The 16,724-nt window shown below is 39.0% G+C and overlaps 1 protein-coding gene across 1 annotated transcript; it reads left to right on the top strand.

The window, feature by feature from the left end:
* The first annotated feature begins 764 nt into the window (after positions 1–764).
* Positions 765–15,354, top strand: LOC139153863 (gasdermin-D-like). Its single transcript, XM_070728278.1, has 10 exons — positions 765–975; positions 1,810–1,984; positions 5,088–5,250; positions 7,049–7,148; positions 7,245–7,298; positions 8,693–8,725; positions 9,201–9,337; positions 11,058–11,235; positions 13,403–13,476; positions 15,121–15,354. The coding sequence occupies exons 1-10, from the start codon at positions 765–767 to the stop codon at positions 15,352–15,354; spliced, it is 1,359 nt and encodes a 452-aa protein (XP_070584379.1).
* The last annotated feature ends 1,370 nt before the right edge of the window (positions 15,355–16,724 follow it).

Raw genomic sequence — 16,724 nt, 5'->3', positions numbered from 1 at the left:
ATTAGGATGAAAATTACTCAGGAAAGGGAAAGAGTGAGGAAGAGGAAGTAGAAAGGAAGGGGAGAGAGGGAGGACGGAAGTAGGAAAGAGAAAGAGAGGGAGAAAGAAGGTAGAGGGAGATAGAGAAAGGGGAGTTATATAAAATATAGAAGGAAAACAGAGGGAAGATAAAAATATAAAAGGTGCAAATTTAGGATCTTTGTTAATGACATTTTGAATAAATGTATAAATATGAAATGTTTTGGTATTATGGTACATGTATGGATGTAAAGTTTATGAAAAAAATCAAAGAAAAATTATATATAAACTAGAATTGACTTGTTAACAGCTATACTGGTGTTTTCCTGTGCAGTCTTTGGAGGGGGCGGCATACAAATCTAATATATTATTATTATTATTATTATTATTATTATTATTATTATTATTATTATTATCTGTTAAGCAATCCTCTCCTCCTGAGCTCTACTAATATGAAAAATTTGGGGAAACCCCCCCCCCCCTGTGTCTGCATGTGTGTAAATGTATCAGAAGTAAGTTGGGTAACTTTGTGCTAACCCCATCTTACAATGGGAAGTTTAAAAAAAGTCTTATCAACTTTTACTAGACGAGGGTGATAGACTATGATCTACTCAATGAAGATGACTTCATGCTGCTATGGATTGATTCGGGATGATGACGATGATTTCTTTTGTTCCTTCTTTCAGGTTGTTTGAAATCTCCTTGCCAATACCATTTCTGTCCCATTTGTCAATTGGTGGGGGAAAATGTTTAAAAAACTGGCCAAGCAGCTTACCCAAGAACTGGATTCTGATGGGAAGCTGATTCCTGTGAGCAGCCTGGTGCAAAATGATGGCTTTCAACTTCTCTCTTTGGTGACTAAAAAGCCTTATAGGTGGCCTTGGAACAGTAGAAAGTATTCCCCAATCTCTTTCAAATTGACAGACATACTCCAAGAAGAAGCAATAATGGAAATAGGTATTCTTGTTCAAATTAATCAATAAAGATCATTTTCTATAAACTCTGCCTGGACAGTTTGGTGGGAGCCTTAGGACCAAAGGAGAAACATAACACTTTCTTAGAAACCACATCTAAATTGTGTATAGATTTTGTACAGTCTATGTAGATTTCTATTTGAAGACCAATCCTTTGCAGCATTTTCCCTGGTTCATGGAATGTAGTCTTACATGCAAACATTGTTCTAAGACAAGAACTTGGATTTATAAATCACAGTGGCAAGATTCATGGAACCTGCTAAGTCAGAACCAGTGTTAGATTAGATTTATTGGATTTATATGCCGCCCCTCTCCGCAGACTCGGGGCGGCTCACAACAATAGTAAAAAAAAGTACATAGTGACAAAATCCAATGCCCACCAATCCAATTACAATTTTAATTTAAGAAATTCATCAAACAATCCCAATATATATAAAAAACAAGCACGCAATCAATCAAACGGCAAAACAACATGGGCAAGGAGGAGATGTTTTAGTTCCCCCATGCCTGACGGCAGAGGTGGGTTTTAAGGAGTTTACGAAAGGCAGGGAGGGTGGGGGCAATTCTAATCTCAGGGGGGAGCTGGTTCCAGAGGGTCGGAGCCACCACAGAGAAGGCTCTTCCTCTGGGTCCCGCCAGACGATGTTATGTACTTTATGAATTCAGTAAATTGGGGTTATTTCTTATTTGAAAAGAATCTGAGCATACAAAAGAGAAGAAAAAAACGTTCAAGGTTTTTGCTCCAGTGGTTTTGACTATGGTAAAACGATTAGACTGTATTTTGAGTATTGTCTTTTGCATGTTTTCAATTTTTTAGAGCTGAAGCATTCTGAGGCGCTCTTGTTTTCTGCTAATACGTGCCAAAAATCTGAAGGAAGGCTGAACTTTAAGATCCGGTCTACAGAAGTAGACGTTGGTGGACTGGCCTTAGCTTGCTTGAATGCCTCCCCAGTACATCTCCAAAAAACGTATGTGGACCCAGGAGAGCTGTGGTAAATATGGCTTTGCTTATTATTATCACCCAAGAGTCGGACAAGAATGGAAGAATAGGAGCTAATTACTAATTAGGTAGCTTTCTTGAGAATTGTGCGTGAAAAAAATACCCCCAAAACATCCATAATTCAAGCATGAAGCACAAAGGGGCAACTGAATCTTGCTATTATTAAAAGCTGAAGAAAGGAATAAACAAATGGCTTTGACCTATCTGCTGCAAAACATTTGGAGACTTTATGGGTTGCAATGAAATGAGTGGTGCTTATGGTACTTACTTACAATCTCTGGAGACTCATTCACGCAAAAGTGCCTGGAAGTATAACATTCATGCCACCTTGTGAGAGCGCTTCATTTGAATAGTCTGTCTAAAAAACACATGAAAGCCCCCACTGTACAGAGGAAAGTTACTGAAGATCAGTCAAGAGGGTTTCCCACAGTATCTCTGTGGACTTAGGTGATGGGAAGATTCAGAAAAGAATCTCTCAGTTTTAAGATTCTAGCTTCCAGGACTTAATAATGTAGCTTGTTGAAAATGGGGGTGAGGGGAGCAAGGATTCCGTTATGTAGGGCAATAATCTTTATACTTAGGATAGGGAATGGTAGAGGAATGGCTTTGATCCTAATTTAGAATCCTGCCAAGTCCCCTTTTTAATGTTTTGCTTAAGGCAGAGTGTTCTCACCTCTTGTCTTTCCCAGTCACCTTCTTTGTAGTGGTTCAAGCCCTGCACTGATCTCAATCTGCTGGAAATTGTTTCTGCTAGCCAATAATGAGGATTCCGCTTAATGTATTTTTCGGAGTATTAGATGCACCAGAGTATAAGATACGCCTTAGTTTTGGGAGAGAAAAATAGGGGAGGGGGAATCTGTCTACCAGGTATTCATGTGGCTGGTATTTTTAGTCTGGTCAGCTTCAGCACATTTTATAGATGTGAATTGGATTAGATTAGATTTATTGGATTTATATGCCGCCCCTCTCCGCAAACTAGGGGCAGCTCACAACAAGGTAAAAACAATACATAATAACAAATCCAATACCCACCAATCCAATTACAATGTTAAGCTAAAAAATTCATAAAAAACAACCCCAGAATATTAAAAAACAAGCACACAATCAATCTAACACCAAAACAACATGGGCAAGGGGGAGATGTTTCAGTTCCCCCATGCCTGACAGCAGAGGTGGGTTTTAAGGAGTTTGCGAAAGGCAAGGAGGGTGGGGGCAATCCTAATCTCAGGGGGGAGCTGGTTCCAGAGGGTCGGAGCTGCCACAGAGAAGGCTCTTCCCCTGGGTCCCGCCAGACGACATTGTTTAGTCAACGGGACCCGGAGAAGGCCAACTCTGTGGGACCGAACCAGTCGCTGGGATTCGTGCGGCAGAAGGCGGTCCCGGAGATATTCTGGTCCGGTGCCATGAAGGGCTTTATAGGTCATAACCAACACTTTGAATTGTGACCAACACTTTGAATTGTGAATATCCCCTGGTTAGGGCTTAAATATCCCCTGGTTAGGGCTTTAAAAAATCTTATTTGGAATGAGTAGCAATAAAAAACAGCCTGCAAACACTTAGGGCTGGGAAAAACATTCTTTGGAGAGAGTAACAATGAAAAAGCCTGCAAGCCTGTAAGAGCCAGCAATGTCATTGGGGCTGAGAAAAAAGGCTTTGAAAAAGCTACATTCAGATTATGAGACGCACCCAAATTTTGAGCCTCTTTTTGGGAGGAAAAAGGTGTGTCTTATACTCCGAAAAATACAGTACGTAAAAGAATTAGGAAATAGAAGGAATTTAAGATAGGTAGTTAAGCATGGAGCTGAGCTTAAGCTCCAGCTTGTTTTTTATAGGGCATGTAAAATGTGATAGTTTATTGTAGAAAGGAGAACTTTCTTATCCACTATACACATTACTGCAGACAGTACAGTGATGGGCTACCAAAATTTTCACTACCACACTGTGGGCATGACTTATGCATTTTGTTTCAACATCTTTCAGTGCAAATTGGGTGTTTTGGGGTGGAGCTCCGTTTTCGCTACCCCACTGCGTTCCCCCCTGTCCGGGAAGTAGCCCACTCCTGATTATCTACTATATAAAGTATATGTACACACACACACAGAGCTCTTCTGTAATTATACACATTCAACCTCATTTACTGTGATAGGAAAAACATACTCAGAGCCCAGAAGGGGGGGAAAAATATTTTTTTTTTACTACTGGTACTGTGCACCTGTTCTGCTGGCGTGTCTCAACCGCCCATAATTACAGGGTAATTAGTCCAGGAAGACACACACCACACAATAAAAGGAAAACCAAAATGTTTTTATAAACAGAAAAACAGAAACAGCTCCCTTTTTAAATGCCAAAGGGATTTTCTGGTACACACAAGGCACAGGTTAAATGCAATCCAATTGCTCACCCAATAACTGGGAAATTGAGTCCAATTCTAAAGTCCAGAAGGTCCACACACAATTTTGAACAGTACAAAAACCACGATCTTGACGAAACAATGAATCAGATAAACTGCCATGAGGCTAAAACACCAGGCTGCACTTTTACCTGTAGCACTAATTACAGCAGCCCCACCCAACCACAGGTGGCCTCATTTTCTCTTGTAATAATCCTTCAGTTGTTGTCTCCTATGCATCACTCTACACATGCGTGGATGTGTCATTAATTCTTGTTCAGAATCCAGGGATGATACAGATGACTGATCTCCTCCTGGGCTGTCTGCCAAACTCCCCTCTTCCCTGTCACTCATGCTTCCTTGGTCAGAGGAGAGTTCGTCGGCAGATTCTACTGGGAGCAAAACAGGTCTGTGGCCTGTGGATGTCTCCCCCACATCCACCTCCACATTCCTTGGGGCAGGAGCTGGGCCAGAGCTAACCACAACAGTACATGACCAAAATTTTGCTACTGGTACTGCGTACCTGACCGTATCCGTAGGAGCCCAGTACTGAGATAGTAAAATGCTTGAGGCCATGTGGAAGGGTTTCATTCTGAAGCCTTGGATGTATAAGGATAAAGCTTCCAAGAATTTCATGAGATGTTCCATAACTCTAACCTCATTGTAAGAACTGCAGCTGTGATCATCTTGCTTTTTTTTTTTGTAGGAAGAGAGATATCTCTCTCAGCGTTGTCCAGAAAATGTACCCTAAACTCAATGTGTACATTGTGACAGAGGTTTTGGAGATAACAGAGCCCTTTCTCATTGAAGAGACTGTCCAGGCTGGTGGGAAGGGGGGAGTATCTGCAGTGAACATACTTAACATCCAGGTGTGCTTATCGTGTCTGGCTTCTTCTTTTTTGCCATTTCTTGCTTTTTAAATGAACAGGTTAATGGTTAAAAGCTCCACAATATCATTCTATAAGGAGGGGTTGATTTCCAACTAACAGTAGTGGGTTTGCTGATAAAGTATTCTATCTTTTTCATAGGAATAAACACAAACTAAACTTCTCTGGACAAAACATGAGCTCAGCCCCAGAGCCTCTATAATTGCCATCAAACTTAATTTTAAATGTGAGATTAGGGGGGAAATGGGTTATTTAAGCAGCAGCAGTTTAAATGGGTTGACCTTGAAAAGCTTGAAAAGCTAAGGAAAGTTAAGCCTAGATTACTACTTATACAGGTGATCAGCAGGAATTTCCATGACTCTAAAATAAAGTTTTTTAAAAATCCAGTGAAAGGTTATAGCAAGCCACTTCTACACAGGGGCCAAAGCAGGGGTGAAATGCTCCTGGTTCACTTGTGGTTGTCGGTCGTCAGCGTGCCAGTTGCGAAGGGAATATAAGGTTCCGCCCACTCATCATGTTCAGGCTGGTGCTTCTGTCCTTGATCTAGGGTGAACACAGAGGGAAGGCAGCTCAGGTCTCACTGTGTTCACCCTAGAACAAGGACAGAAGCACCAGCCTGAACATGACGAGTGAGACCTCGTCGAAACGTCGCCAGAAATTTCTAAATCCTACACGGGAAGAAACCCGAATATGCCAAGACCGTCATACCTGTACCCATGAAAATCTACAAATATATATATATATATATACATACATATGTATTTCCTGCCTTATAGCACAGAAGAAGTCCTTGATTGACAGCTTTTTGGAGTGTGCAATAGTTTTATGCCACTAAAGCACAATCAATAATGTGGCAGACTGTAATGTAAGGAATAGGGCAAAGAGAATGCATAAAAATTCACTGCAGAAAGATTACTATGCCTGTGTAACAGCATATTGTTAGCTTTATTTTTCATGTGTGTGCGCACAGTGGACTTGCAGGATAGAGAGATTTTGCAAAAGTACATGTCATCATAAGCAGATGCACTAAATAAAGGAAATAGAATGAACATTTATTTCATTTACTGTATTCCAAAGTGAATATAATGAGGTCTGCTCACCACTTATGTTTAGATCAGGGGTGGGCAATTAATTTTGCTATAGGGCAGCATGAGAAATTGAGATGGTTTTAGAGGACTGGACTAATATAATTAACTCGGTTCTACCCAATACTGTTGTTGTTGTTGTTGTTGTTGTTGTTGTTGTTATTATTATTATTATTATTATTATTATTATTATTATTGGATAGAACTGAGTTAAATATATAATAATTATATAATATGTGATACATTATATATTGTATATTACACATTACATATTACACGTTACACGTTATATGTTATATATTATATATATAATTATATATTAAATCTTGAACTCCCGGTTCTTATCTAGAAAAGTCGGACTGACCTCCATGGGCCGGTCACAGACAGCGGGCAGGCCGCATCCGGCCCTTGGGCCGCATCTTGCCCAGGTCTGGTTTAAATGAAACTTCTTGACTGGCCATAGCTGTAAATAAGATGCATTCCCATTACCTTTGGCAGAACCCTTTTGTCTCTATTTGGTAATCTTAGGGCTACAAGTTTCCAGTTAGACAACTAATGACTGATCACCATAATGTGGAATCATCCCAGTTTGTTTTCTGTGAGATGACGAAAATGTCTATGGTTTGCTAGCTTGCTTCTTCCACAATCTGTGACTTGGTCATGACCTTCTTATCATCCTGCGCTCAAATCTCCAGGGCCAGCACAAGACGATGAAAAATAAGTCCATGCTAATCCCTTTTGGTACAGTGATGGCATATGGAGTTGAGAAACTCCAAATTTGTGAAGAAGACCCAGGTGAGTGAAAAATTTGTTTCACCGATTTATTTGCCCTAATAAAGGTCAGGCATCTTTCTGTTCTAATTTTTTTTGTGCATGTTTATTTTTCTATAGTTTATCTCAACCAGAGGTTCCAAACAATATTGGATCACTCACTCAAGTATGACGGTATGTTTAATATTTATGTTTTCAAAAAACAAAACAGTGTGTATAAAAATTAGGAAAAGCATGATTGTTTGTGGAGCAATCTAAGCAAATAAACAACCAAAGATCACACGGGATGAGTTTCAGCTGTGAGTAAAAGATTAAGTTTGCAAAAAATAAAAATAAAAATCCTAGACTACAATGTAGCTGGCTAGTTTATGGCTCAATATATGATTGTGAAGTCATCCAACACGATTGGCTTATACAGTAATTCAGTAACCTGGGTGAACCTAGAAAACTGGGGTAATTCTATCAACCATAGCTAAATAAAGTAGATTGACATATATATGAAGTTTGGCTATGGAGGAAAGAGACAGAAAGATGTCTGGGTTTTCATGTCAACAAAATTCCTCATTTAGTCACCCAAAGGCAGCGTGGAACTATGCCCAGCAGTCCCCAATTAAAGAGAGATAATGTGCAAGTGTATTTTAAGAATAAGAAAACTATAGTCTTCCACACAGATATCTATAATAATAATAATAATAATAATAATAATAATAATAATAATAATAATTTATTAGATTTGTATGCTGTCCCTCTCGGAAGACTCTGGGTGGCTCACAACAATAATAAAAACAATATTATAGTAGAACAAATCTAATACTAAAAAAGCATATAAAACCCTATCATATTTAAAAAACCAAACAACACATTCAGACCAAACATAAAACTATATATATGTATGTATATATATATATATATATATATATATATATATATATATATATATATATATATATATATATATATATACTGTATATATATATACTGTATATATGTCACATGTTTAAGCTGAATTTGAAAATTAAGGGAGACTAGGACTATATAAAAGCTAGCTTAATGAATGAAACTGTTAAGTAATATCAAAAGGTTTGTACTGATATCATCACAAATATGTAAGAGATGAACTTTATATTGAATATTATATTTTATTTTTATCTCTTTCCTCTTGAGACACTAATGGCCCTCTGAATGTTGCTGAACTATAATTCCTAGCATTTCCCATTATTGACTATGCTATAAGAAATTTCTGGGAGTTGTAGTTTATCAGGATTTGGAAAATCAGAGGTTCTCTAATTAATTTGTGTCTCTTTGTACAGAATAACTACTGGTATTTTATATGTCTCTGTTGAATTTCCAAACGTTGTGCAATACTAGATTAGTAAAACTTCTCCATACATGGGTTGAAGCTTGAAGATTTTTAATCTTTTGGTTCTTGGTAAATTAAAAAAAAAAAACATTGAGTAAATTGTGTGCCCTAAGGTTCCTCTTCCTTCACCTCTTCCAAAGAAGGAATGGTTCAGTTGTTTCTTCTGCTTAATTTCAATCTAATATTTATTTTCCTCTTTTCGTTTTAGCATTCCAGAGTGAACTGGGATCTTCACTCACAGGCAAGTTATGACTGAATTTGGATTCACTCTTGGGTTTAGTCTCCTCAATAGTGCAGATCGGTAATGTCTTTCCATCAGATGTACCAATTAGGGAGTATTTATTTATTTTATTTTTTAATGCCACCTTTCTCCTTAGACTCAGGGTGGCTTACAACATGTTAACAATAGCACATTTTAACAGAGCCAGCATATTGCTCCCACAATCTGGGTCTTCCTTTTACCCACCTCAGAAGGATGGAAGGCTGAGCCAACCTTGAGCCGGTGGTGAGATTTGAACCGCTGACCTGCAGATCTACCAGTCAGCTTTAGTGGCCTGCAGTACAGCACTCTACCTACTGTGCCACCTTGGCTCTTAACAGAGACCCAACAATATGAGTTACTGCAGTTGTACAAAGTGTCCTTTAAGAAAACACACATTTAAAAATTCAATTGAAATGCTGCTGCTCATAATCTTAACCAAACCAATAATTTTTAGCTGTCCAGCAAGTGCAAGATTCAGTTCAAGAAGCTTATGAGCCATTGTTGCACCAGACCCAACCTTTGAAGAAGAATCTTTTGGAATCCTTTGAGATTTTCCTGCAGAACAGAAATGTTTCAACTGTACGGTCCATGGTATGTTCCTTTTCTCTCTCGCTCTTCTTGATGGCTTAGAGCTCTTTATCTCTGCTGTAGCATCCTGAACAAATATGGATTTGTTTATTGGACTTGTGCCTTGCCTTTATTTCTAGAAACTTTGAGAGCTTTATGCAACAAAATTTCATTTTAATGCATGCTGATTAGTGTACATTCAAAGTGACAATAAAGTTATTCTAACTCTATTGCTACTTGCAGGTGCTAGGGTCAGGTAAGCTAAACGCAAACCAGAAAGTACACTTTTTGCTAGATTGTGTATCATATTGCTCCAGAGAAAGTTCTGGCCTCTTTCTTTTTGGCCTTCCAGAATACCCTAAAAACTCGTTTTTAAGTGAATTGATGGTAAATGAAGAAGAATGTTTAATTATATTATTCGCTCATGAAAAACTTAGGTTTTCATTTATGGATTGTATGTGTGTATATATACACACACACACACGTATATTCATTGCTTACCAGCCACAGTTAATTGATTAGGATGCTATTAACAAGATAGATTGATCGATCGATCGATCGATCGATCGATAGGTAAGTAGGTAAGTAGGTAGATAGATAGATAGATAGATAGATAGATAGATAGATAGATAGATAGATAGATAGACAGATGACAGATGGAATGGAATGGAATAGAATAGAATAGAATAGAATTTTATTGGCCAAGTGTGATTGGACACACAAGGAATTTGTCTTGGTGCATATGCTCTCAGCGTACATAAAAAGTACATAAAAGATTATATAGATATAGATAGATATAGATATAGATATAGATAGACATAGATAGATGATAGATAGATAGATAGATAGATAGATAGAGATAGAGATAGAGATAGAGATAGAGATAAAGATAGAGATAGATAGATAGATAGATAGATAGATAGATAGAAAGATAGAAAGATAGAAAGATAGAAAGATAGAAAGATAGAAAGAAAGATAGAAATTATGAATTGGAAAATGAGGTACATAAATAAATCCTACATATCATATAAATCCTGCATACCAATCCTACATAATTGTGAAACAGGGAGAAAGGATGTAGATAAAAACTCTCCCTGCTAAATTTACTCTTTTTTCTTTAATTTGCAGGACCATTTTTACACAGGGAAGGACAGGACCCCTCCTTGTGCTGTTTGAAGCGGCACAGTCCATTCCATTATCTCAGGTCTCCTCTCAAGTTCTTTTGCTGTTTCTGTAGATTATTATGTATGGAATCCTGTCCAGGTTAATTTCTGCTTGAATGTTTAGTCTAAGACTTTATCACCACTGCTACCTTTTTGCCCCAACTTCCTGTTTAGTGCATATCTTTTGCCTGTTTACTCGATTCTACCCAGATATATTTTTTCAGTTCCTGAGAAAATAGGTTCCAAGAACCCTTGACTGCTAACATAGCAGGAAATAATTGTTTTCAAAATTTGTGAATTTAACTCATTTCTTTATTAGATTCATATCCTTTTTTTCTCTTGGAGCTCAAGGTGATGTACCTTGTATACTCCCCCTCCCCATAATTCTTTTCCTACAATATCCCCATGGGCAGGGCTGAACTAAGACATAGTAACTGGCCCCCAATCAACTATCAAACATTCATGATTGAGGTCAGGTCTAAATTACTACATCACATGGGTGCAACCATGCTGTCTTTATTCTATAGCGACTCTCTATTTCACCTCTACCTAACTAACTGCTTATACATTTTTCCCACCAGCTGGAGCTGTCCATGGCAGGTGACAGTGCTGACTGCTCTATGTTGGAGTCGTTGAATGAGGACCTCCGAGTTCCAGTAGAAATGCTGCTATCCTACTTAGGAATTTTCCAGGACACTAAAAGAGGAGAAAACCAAGATCTCTGGGGACCAGTGCACTTCTTTTGCTCTTCTATAGATGGTACAAGAAACTATAATTTGGATGCAGATGTACATATACTCTTTGCTTTCTCAAGTTTGGAAAGTATCTCTTCCAAAATACCCCTTCCTGGGTCAGAACTTAGCAGTACATTTCCAACCTTCCTCAATGAGTAGAATTTATTGTAGAAAGAGATTGTGACTGAAGTGGGGGTAAAGCTGAGAATCCCGGAGCAAGTGGTGGGAGTCAGGCCAAAAAAGAAGTATGGGTGCATCAAACCACAGGCAAACTATCTAGTTGCCAAAATTCTAAAACAATATTTTCTATAAAGAAATAAATCATGGTTTGAGGAGACATTTGAATATTGCTGCTGTATTACTTCTGTAGCACTTCAGGCACAATTTATAGTAATTTGTTTTAATGTTGTATGTATGTATGTATGTATGTATGTATGTATGTACATACGTATGTGTGTGTGTGTGTGTGTGTGTGTGGTGTGTGGTGCAGAGCTGAAGGGATTGGATACTGTAGCCTAGAGGATAATTCTCTGCCTTACAAGGCAAAGGTTGCAGGTTCAAGTCCCAGTGGGTATGGCTAGCTGATGAGGCCAAAATAAGGCTGAAATAGGTCTATCCTAGTCACCCTTAACTTTCAAATTCAGCAAAAAAACATGTGACACATACAGATAGAATTGTCGGCTATCAATAAAATTAACTGCCTTGGAAATGGCCCTGGGTTGGGCAGAGAGGCAAATAAGGAGCTGTGATGTTCCTTCAATACACCAGGGTGATTCGACACAAAATATGTAACCCTTCCCTGGTGCAGAGCTGAAGGGATTGGATACTGTAGCCTAGAGGATAATTCTCTGCCTTACAAGGCAAAGGTTGCAGGTTCAAGTCCCAGTGGGTATGGCTAGCTGATGAGGCCAAAATAAGGCAGAAATAAATCTATCCTAGTCTCCCTTAATTTTCAAATTCAGCAAAAACCCTGAATATATATATGTATATATATATATATATGTATGTATGTATGTATGTATGTATGTATGTGTGTGTGTGTGTGTGTGTGTATATATATATATATACACACACACACACACACACACACACACACACACACATATGTCACATGTTTTTTTTTGCTGAATTTGAAAATATATGACAGTCTTGGCATATTTGGGTTTCTTCCCGTGTAGGATTCAGAGATTTCTGGCAATGTTTCGAAGAGGTCCCACTCGTCATCTTCAGGCTGGTGCTTCTGTCCTTGTTCTAGAAGCACCAGCTTGAAGATGACAAGTGGGACCTCGTCGAAACGTCGCCAGAAATATGAACTTGAATCTATAAATTGTAATTCAGTAGAAGTTGTGTTTTTCAAATGAGGTCTGAAGCTGGAAGAAAGGGATTTTTAACAATTAAATTAAATATGGAAGTAACACATTAGCATACTTTCTTCTCCCCCCAAACTGCCTCTGCCCAGCTTGAATTTCAGCAAAATCTTTTCAACCTGGTTCAAAGAGTTGATTTGCTTCTTTCCCATATTTTTAACCACCGCCATTAGCTAAACATATTTATGAAATGAGCAACATTTTTAACATGATCTAGGAACTTATTATAAAGGTAGACACTGTTTTATTTGCATTGGTTCTCATGTTATGGATAAATGGATAGATAATGGATAGATGGATAGATGATGGATAGATGGATATAGACAGGCAGGCAGGCAGAAAGACGAAACTGCCAGCTACTTTGGAATCCCTCTAGAGTTGATTTCACATTGAGCCTCCTATTTTTGTTGTTCACAGCACCTACTGCTCGATGATTATTTTAATAAACACAGCACCAAGTTTTCAAACTGTGGACTTACGTGGATGACTACTGAAAAGTAAGACTTTCCACTCATTCGAAAGTCTGACTTACTATTTTTGTTATCAAAGAACACGAATGGAGCACATTTGTAAACTCCTTGTCCACAAATACTTTCCCTCATCCCAAGTCTAAAGTGAAAAAAGAGGAATGCAACAGAAACTACAATCAGTAGCAAAGAAGTCATTAAAGAGGCCTTGGGAAGAATTTTATATTCTGGAGGCAACAAAATACTGTGATGGGAGGGGAGAAAATATATCAGGAAGAAGAAAAATGAGCGTAGATAAGTTTCACATGTGGAAACATCATGGTATGAATGATACCTGTCTCTGTTTTTGCATTAATAGAATTAGACTATGAGATGATGCCCCTGTTACAGACAATGTTGGAAAAGAAACAACTGGCCAAACCAATGGAGATGGTGAGCTCTTAATTTTTTGCTGTAAACTTTTTCTTACTTGCTGTAATATGCAATGCTTTACCAAATTCATACCAAACATGCATGCCTAAAAAGCAGGTAGCTGAAACTGAAACCCTTCTGCCATAAGCCGCAATCCCTTTCCAAAACATTGTTTTCATTTATTGTGTTTCTAAGGACCACAGCTCCTGCTGAGAGAGCAATTAGTCAAAGGTGTGGCTGACAATTGTCAGTTGTGAAGAGGCATCGCACGGGGATGCACATTCACACGTGTTTTGGTGAGGTATTTGCTAGGATGCATGTGCAGAAGCAAAAAACCTCGCTGAAACATGCACACATGTGCATCCCCGTGCAAGATTTTGCTACCTGCACAGGTGCAGGAACCAAAATTGTGCTCAAATCCGCGCTCACACGCCAGAGCCATAAAACTACACTCAATTAGCCATACTGGCAGGAACCCACTACTGATTGTGTCACTCAAAATTGCCCTTGTGGCCACAATATATACCAGTTCAAGCTTCAAGCCACAATATATACCAGTTCAAGCCCCTATATGGGGCTACCCTTTTCAGGGATAGCCCCATATAGATTGAACTGCAGTACAGTGTTCCCTCAATTTTCACGGGGGATGCGTTCTGAGACCGCCCGCAAAAGTTGAATTTCCGCGAAGTAGAGATGTGGAAGTAAATACACTATTTTTGGCTATGAACAGTATCACAAGCCTTCCCTTAACACTTTCAACCTCTAAATTACAATTTCCCATTCCCTTAGCAACCATTTCGATTATTACTCACCACGTTTTTTAAAAAAAATATTTATTAAAGGCAGATGAAAGTTTGGCGATGACATATGATGTCATTGGGTGGGAAAAACCGTGGTATAGGGGGGGAAAACATGAAGTATTTTTTAATTAATATTTTTGAAAAAATGTGGTATAGACTTTTCGCGAAGTTCGAACCCACGAAAATCGAGATGACAAGGGTGTGAGTGACTGCCCCACATGTTGGGCATAACAGGTGCATAGCATGAAGTTGAGCAAAAGCCCTCCTAGCCATGACTGCCAGTTACTCTTCGAGTAGGAGTTGTAAGTCTAGGAGAGGGGTAGGCAAAGTTGGCTCGTCTATGACTTGTGGACTCCAACTCCCAGAATTCCCGAGCCAATCATGCTAGCTCCGGAATTCTGGGAGTTGAAGTCCACATGTCATAGGAGAGCCAACTTTGCCTACCCCTGATCTAGGAGAATCCTCATAATACATATTGGATATGTCTGGGACAGTCCAATTCCATCCAGTAATTAGATTATGCCTCCCTTGTTTTTAAACTATGTTTTTAATTATGTTGTCATTTTCAATCAAAAATATTTATTTGGAAAAAGCCGCTGTATGAGAGATCAGGAGTCTATATCAGTCTCAGCATTTCTGAGTTGGAAACCTGGACTTTAATCATGACTAGTTTGGGTTATAATGAGCTGCCCAATCCAAAATTTAGAACTAGGGGTAGATCTCATGATTATTGCTGCAGTTTCTATTGATACTATCTCTGATAAGCCAGTTACTTGCATTTGAAAATTGGTATTTTCATTATCTCTGTCTCCCACTCTCTCTTTCCCTTTTCTATCTCATTTATTCTCCTGTTTCATTTCGAAAGGTGGAATTCGCTTTGGAAAGGATTCTTTCTGGTGAGGAAGGCGGCACTTTCACTCTTCCTTCCCATTCCCTGATAGAGGAGGAAGTTGATCTCAACCTCGACATGCTGCAAATCTGTGGACTCGATTTAGAAGTTGGGGAAAATTCCATCACTTGCCAGTCGAATAATGATGCCTGCTCAGAACTGGCTGCTCTATATTCCAGCTTGTATGCCCTGCAGATCCTAAGTGGATGAAGGAGCAACTGAAACGGATTCTAAAAATGACATTGTTTTTCCCACTACAAAAGATCAGCCAGACTGCGAACTGAAACTAATACAGTGATACCTCGTCTTACAAACACCTCGTCATACAAACTTTTGCAGATACAAACCGGGGGTTTAAGATTTTTTTGCCTCTTCTTACAAACTATTTTCACCTTACAAACCCACCGCCGCCACTGGGATTCCCCGCCTTCGGACTTCCATTGCCAGCAAAGCACCCGTTTTTGTACTGCTGGGATTTCTCTGAGGCTCCCCTCCATGGGAAACCCCACCTCCGGAATTCCGTGTTTTTGCGATGCTGCAGGGAATTTCCAGCAACACAAAAATGGGCGCTTCACTGGCAACAGAAGTCCGGAGGTGGGGTTTCCTAGCGAGGGGAGCCTCAGCGAAATTGCAGCATCGCAAAAACACAGAGGTCCAGAGGTGGGGTTTCAAGGACTTTGGTGTTTTTGTGATGCTGCAATTTCACTGATGCTCCCTTCACTGGGAAACCCCACCTCCGGACTTCCATTGCCAGCGAAGCGCTCGTTTTTGTGATGCTGGGATTCCCCTGCTGGGATTCCCCTGCTGGGATTCCCCTGCAGCTTCACAAAAACATGGATGTCCGGAGGTGGGGTTTCCCATGGAGGGGAGCCTCAGGGGAATCCCAGCAGCACAAAAACGGGCGCTTCGGCTGGCAAAAGGGGTGAATTTTGGGCTTGCACGCATTAATTGCTTTTCCATTGATTCCTATGGGAAACATAGTTTCGTCTTACAAACTTTTCACCTTAAGAACCTTGTCCCGGAACCAATTAAGTTTGTAATACAAGGTATCACTGTATTTCAAAAAGGTTTTTAACGGTTCAAAACATCTCTTCAGGTTTAGATAGGCTGATGTTTCCCATTTCCTTATAGGAAAACAATGAGAAGTAAGAAATAGTGGATATTAGCTGCTGAAGAGTTTCCCAACTGAATGCCCACAATTCTCAATAATTTTCCTATATTATGCTGAATCTATGTGAGTTGTATCTGTATGGCCAAGGGGCTTAAAATCGAAGTTAGATTTTAAATTAATAATATTTTGGTTACTGATTGCAAGAGTCTGGGGGGGGGGGACTGAGGAACTGCTGTCTGTGTATTTCTGTATTTCTTTTGTGTAATGCATAGAAACATTGATATTTATTCATGTACTGATTGAACTAAAATTGATACTTGAAAATTGTTTTTGTACTTTAACAAGGAATTATTTGAACCATGAGATTTGCAAATAACCAGAAATCATTATGGTATTCATCTAGATCAGAGTCATCTAGATAAGAGTTGTCCCAAAAGTGCTTTTTAAAAAAGCAATTGGACTTTCTGTT

The sequence above is a fragment of the Erythrolamprus reginae genome, chromosome Z, assembly GCF_031021105.1.
Source record: "Erythrolamprus reginae isolate rEryReg1 chromosome Z, rEryReg1.hap1, whole genome shotgun sequence".
NCBI lineage: Eukaryota > Metazoa > Chordata > Lepidosauria > Squamata > Dipsadidae > Erythrolamprus > Erythrolamprus reginae.
Note: the sequence above shows the minus strand (reverse complement) of the source record. Positions and strands in the feature narration are given on the sequence as shown.